The sequence below is a fragment of the Emiliania huxleyi genome, assembly GCF_000372725.1.
Source record: "Emiliania huxleyi CCMP1516 unplaced genomic scaffold EMIHUscaffold_780, whole genome shotgun sequence".
NCBI classification, from domain to species: domain Eukaryota; phylum Haptophyta; order Isochrysidales; family Noelaerhabdaceae; genus Emiliania; species Emiliania huxleyi.
Window position 1 is genome coordinate 14,734 of NW_005196162.1, and position 4,426 is coordinate 19,159.

General features: G+C 66.6%; 2 protein-coding genes across 2 annotated transcripts in view; one reads left to right on the top strand and one right to left on the bottom strand.

The window, feature by feature from the left end:
• Positions 1–998, bottom strand: part of EMIHUDRAFT_471129 (hypothetical protein) — a gene marked incomplete at its 5' end in the record, with an annotated part of 2,496 nt that extends 1,498 nt beyond the window's left edge. The window contains one exon of the mRNA XM_005759996.1: positions 215–998. Within this exon, the coding sequence (XP_005760053.1) occupies positions 215–998 (784 nt within the window). The remainder of the gene's footprint in view (positions 1–214) is intronic.
• A 1,061-nt stretch (positions 999–2,059) lies between these two features.
• Positions 2,060–2,786, top strand: EMIHUDRAFT_372110 (hypothetical protein). The gene has a single exon (XM_005759997.1). It carries the CDS (start codon positions 2,252–2,254, stop codon positions 2,471–2,473), a length of 222 nt encoding a protein of 73 aa, XP_005760054.1. The 5' UTR covers positions 2,060–2,251; the 3' UTR covers positions 2,474–2,786.
• Positions 2,787–4,426: the final 1,640 nt, after the last annotated feature.

Sequence of the window (4,426 nt, forward strand, 5' to 3'; positions counted from 1 at the left end):
GGGGGCGTGAGCCGTGAGCCGGTGAGCCGGTGAGCCGGTGAGCCGGTGAGCCGGTGAGCCGGTGAGCCGTGGCTAGAGCCAAGGCCGCGCGCGAGTGCTGTGGCGACCAGTGAGCGCTACTCGCGCGATGCTCGGAGTGGCCCACGCTCCAAGTGACCGCCGACGGACGGGGTGTGTGCGCTAGACGGGCTTGGCGGTGCGGCGAGGGCGAGCACCTGGTGGGCCTGCACGAGGGTGAGGAGGGCGGGTGCCTCGGTGCTCAGCTGCTGCAGCAGCGGGCCCAGCTGGCTCGGGTCCTGCCGCGCCAGCGTCACACACTGCATTAGTCGTGGCTCCGACAGCATGCGCTGCAGCGGCGTCAGCGGAGGCGGCGCGGCGGGCGCCGCTCCGCCGATCGCAGCTAGGATGTTGTCCGCGGTGAAGGCGGGAGTGGCCGCCGGGGCCGCGGGCGCGGCAGTCGGCGGCGCGGCCGCCGGCGGCGCGGCCAGCGGAGTCGCCTCCGGAGGTGGCGCAGCGGGCGGAGCGCTCTCTGCCGGCATCGAGGAGGGGTCGAAGAGGTACTGAGCCGCGCGATCGGCATTCCCGAAGGCTGCGGTCAGAGCGACCACGACGGCATCGCGCGGGAATCCCATCTCAACGAGTGAGTCCACCACAGCAGCGTCGACTCCAGGCGGCGCTGCGGGCGGTGGCGCCGGAGCGGGCTCCGGTTCCGGTGCCGGCGCCGGCGCTGGAGGTGGCGTCGGCGCAGCGACCGGCGCCGCGGCGGATGCGGCAGGCGCAGGCTTGGGCTTCATGAGCACCATAAAGTCGCCTGGGGCGATGCCGAGCGAGGAGAGTTCGGCGCTGTCTGCGAGCACGCGGCCACGAAAGATGATTTTGGAGCGGTCTGCGGGCGCCCCGATATCCATGGCCTGGAGTTTGGCCTTGACCTCGGCGACCGTCGCCGTCTCGGCCACATCGACCTCGTATTTCTCGTCGGCGAGCGTCTTGATGAGCATACGTATAAAGCTGCGATGACTCCCTGCGATGACTCCGCGAGCGAAAAAAGAAATCACCGTAAGGGCCGGAGGCAGCGCAAGCGGACAGAGCACTAGAGACGTGCGATGGAAAGAGTAATGCGCTAATGCCTCGGCGTGGAGCGACGTGCTCGATCGATTCGTTGAATACAGCAGGGAGGTAAACGGCCTCGACTGCTCCGCCATCAGCGCCGCCCCGGAGCGGCGCAGAGTGGCCACCTCGACCTCCCGGGCGTAGAGTGCGCGGTCGGCGACGTAGCCCGGATTACTTTTGTGTTGAGCTAGCCTTCAATGTTAAACGCGAGGCCGACGCATGGCTCAAAAAATGAGTGAGGGAGGCACGGGGCTCACGTACTCGCACGTCTTTTTCTTTTCTTTGAAGAAGAAGAAAAAGAGAAATTATCTTGTCGCCAGTCACACAAACACGCGCGCACACCGCACCGCGCTGCGCGCGCACCCCCCCCCCCCCCCACACACCCACACACCGCACCCCGCCCGCCGCGCGCCCACGCCCACCGCCCCGCCTAGGAAGGTCAGACGGGCCAAGTGACTGGAACACATCAGGACGGCAGTGGGTGCGACGAGGAGCTCGCAGGCCCGCCCCCGCTCGAGGCCTTGTTGATCTCGCGTACGCCTTTGTAGCCGCGGAGCCGCAGCCCCTCCCTCCGCCGCCACCGCCTCCTCAATGCCCTCCTCCGCCTGCGTTCGGCCGGTTGGAAGACGTCATGGCGGGCATGTGCGACCCTTAAGAACCCGCGTGCGACCAGAAGGTCGGCTGTGAGGCAAGGCTGAAGGCGCGTGAACTGACGGCAGGTAAGCCGGCAGGTGGGGGGCGGGGATGTGCCGGGTGGATCCCCAAGCGGGCGAGCCGGGCCCGTGCATAGTTCGGGCGCGGGGGGCGCTGGGGGGGCGCGGGAGCATGAGAAAGACGCACCGACATGCTGGTGGCTACCGGTCTCTTCATTGCCTGATTTTGTTTTTGATTCTCGTTGGACCGTCGCTCGGAGCGAATCGAGCGAGTGAGTATTCTTGATACGAAACCACGACGACACACACCAGTCGACTCGCATCGGTTGCCTCCATGAACGGCGGAGCTATTCTCGCGCCCACACCACACCTGGCTCCAACGTGGACACGCCCATAGCTGGGGACACTACTAGGTCACGCATGGCACACACACACACAACACGGAGCGAATCCCCAAACCTCTCAGCTCAAGCGCCGTTGCAACTGCCATGTCACGGCCGGTCGGCTGCAGCTCTCGCCTCGCTGGCGGCGCGGTCTGGTGCCGCGGCGCCCAGCTCTCCTGTGGGCTCGCGGCGGCTCGCCGCCGCGGTGCCGAACAATGTGATCAGTCTGGATTCGTCCCGGCGTGCCGCCGGTGCCGCTTCCTCGCCAATTTTTGGCTCGACCAGTTTGTCGACAAAACTGTGCCAGAGCCCCTGCTGCTCGACTGAGCGGCGGAGCCGGCCCGTCGCGGCCGAGAGGCGGTGCGCCGACACCGGGGCTACGGCTCGGGACCGTTTCCAGGCTCTCTCGAGCAACCTCAAATTTTGATGATTTCATGACCGCCACTTTGCTGCTCTCTGACCACAACCTCGCGGCCCGCTGCGCGGCTCTCCGAGCGCGAGAGGAGTCGTCTACGAGGCGGCGGCGAGCGCAGGCGGCGGCGGCGCGGCGGCGCGGCGGCGGATCGCGGCGCAGACAACGGCAGGAATCTGCGGCAGGCTGCTGTCTGCTGCTACAACAGCTGCTGCTGCTGCTGCTGCTCCGCCGCTGCCGATTGTGGACACGATTCCCCCGATCACCCCGCCCGCCCGCTCCGCCCCGCCCGCCCGCCTCTCCCCGCTTGCCCGCCCGCCCGCCCGCCCGACCACCCATTCCCATCACCATCTCACATACCTTCATACAGGCGCTCGAGACCTCCTCTCGCGGCCTACTCGCTGCCTCGAGGGAGGAGGGGAAGACGTAGGGTTGAGCTGGACTCGCCTTTCCTGAGGCCCCTCCCCGAAAGGGCAAGTATTAGACCCATGAAATCCGAGACCCCTCCCCACCGCCCCGACCCCCCCACCCCCTTGCTCCCCTCCCCCCCTCGGGAGGGCCGAACTGAGGCGCCCGAGGGGACCCCGCATTCCCTTCCCCCCTCGGAGGGCCGGACTGAGGCGTCGAGGGCCCCACTCTTTCCTTCGCATAGCGGCCACTCTTCGGATCGCTGGTCGAGCGACCCGGGGGATGCCCCGCGCCGGCCTGACCCAGGCGCGGAAACGAATCTGCGAGGCGTGGCCGCTCATGCGGCCCGATGGGGAGGAATGGGGCGGACTACGGGGATGGGCTTCTTACACAGCCCTTCCCTGCAGCGAGCCCCCCTCCAACCCACCCGCGCTAGGTCTCGGGTTTGACGCATGGGGCCACACACTCCCAACGCGCTCGTCGGTGACGGTGTCCCTCAACCTGCGCCGCGCTCGGCGAACCTAGACAGCGCCTTCGGTGGCATGCAGCTCTCTTTGCGACAGAAGCCAGTAGAGCAGCTCCTCTGCTGCTCACACGCTCTGCACAGTTGACACAGCCTACTGTGCGGCTGCCACAGCTGTCACAGCGATGGGCTCGCCCTCACTGGCCCTCAGTCACTTGTGCTGCGGCTCGTGTGAGCGACACTGCGGTCACTGCTCGGCGACTGCCGGCACACTGTGAGACCATGTGTGTGAGGTTGAACCACGCTACCAGCGCTTAGTTACATCAGCCCTGAGGTCAGATCCTTCTGCTGTGTTGATGACAACACTTGTCCACTCGCTGGAGCCGAGCAGAAGGGCCCAGCGCACAACCCCGGGTCAACGCACCCTCCACTAGAGGGCCCACAGCGTCCTAATCTAAAATCTGAGGATTGAGGATTCAGCCTTCGCTTTAGTGAGGCCAAAGTGAGTTTATGGATGGGTGAGAACGATGCGCGACACGAGGAGGCACACGCACCGACTCGTCGGCGACTCTGCTGCACGCCGTTTCAGAATTTTTCTCAGCGTGAGCGAGACGTGGAAGAGTGCCACCGTCGGGTAGGACGGGTCGGCCCGGCGCATCGGAGTAGCCGTCGTGGTCGCGGCGAGCAGCGCCGGCCACTCCGGCGCCGCGTCGGCACCATGGGAGCATGTCCACCGCCACTTCGCGGTCGCAGCGCTGTTTGTCGCCCAAAACGCCGCCTATCCCTCTGGCGGGCCAAAGATCGCCTCGCATGTCGATTTTGACTCGACGGGGGCATGGAGGCATCACGTCTCCATGCCCCCGTCAAGTCGGAGCCAGTCTGCGGCGACCACAGCGCTCACCGCAGGGATAGGCGAGCTTTTCAGAGTCAAGCGATTGCGCGAAATCCGAGGACCCACACTGGTGGCGGATTTTGGGGCGCTTGTGGGCCCCCTACA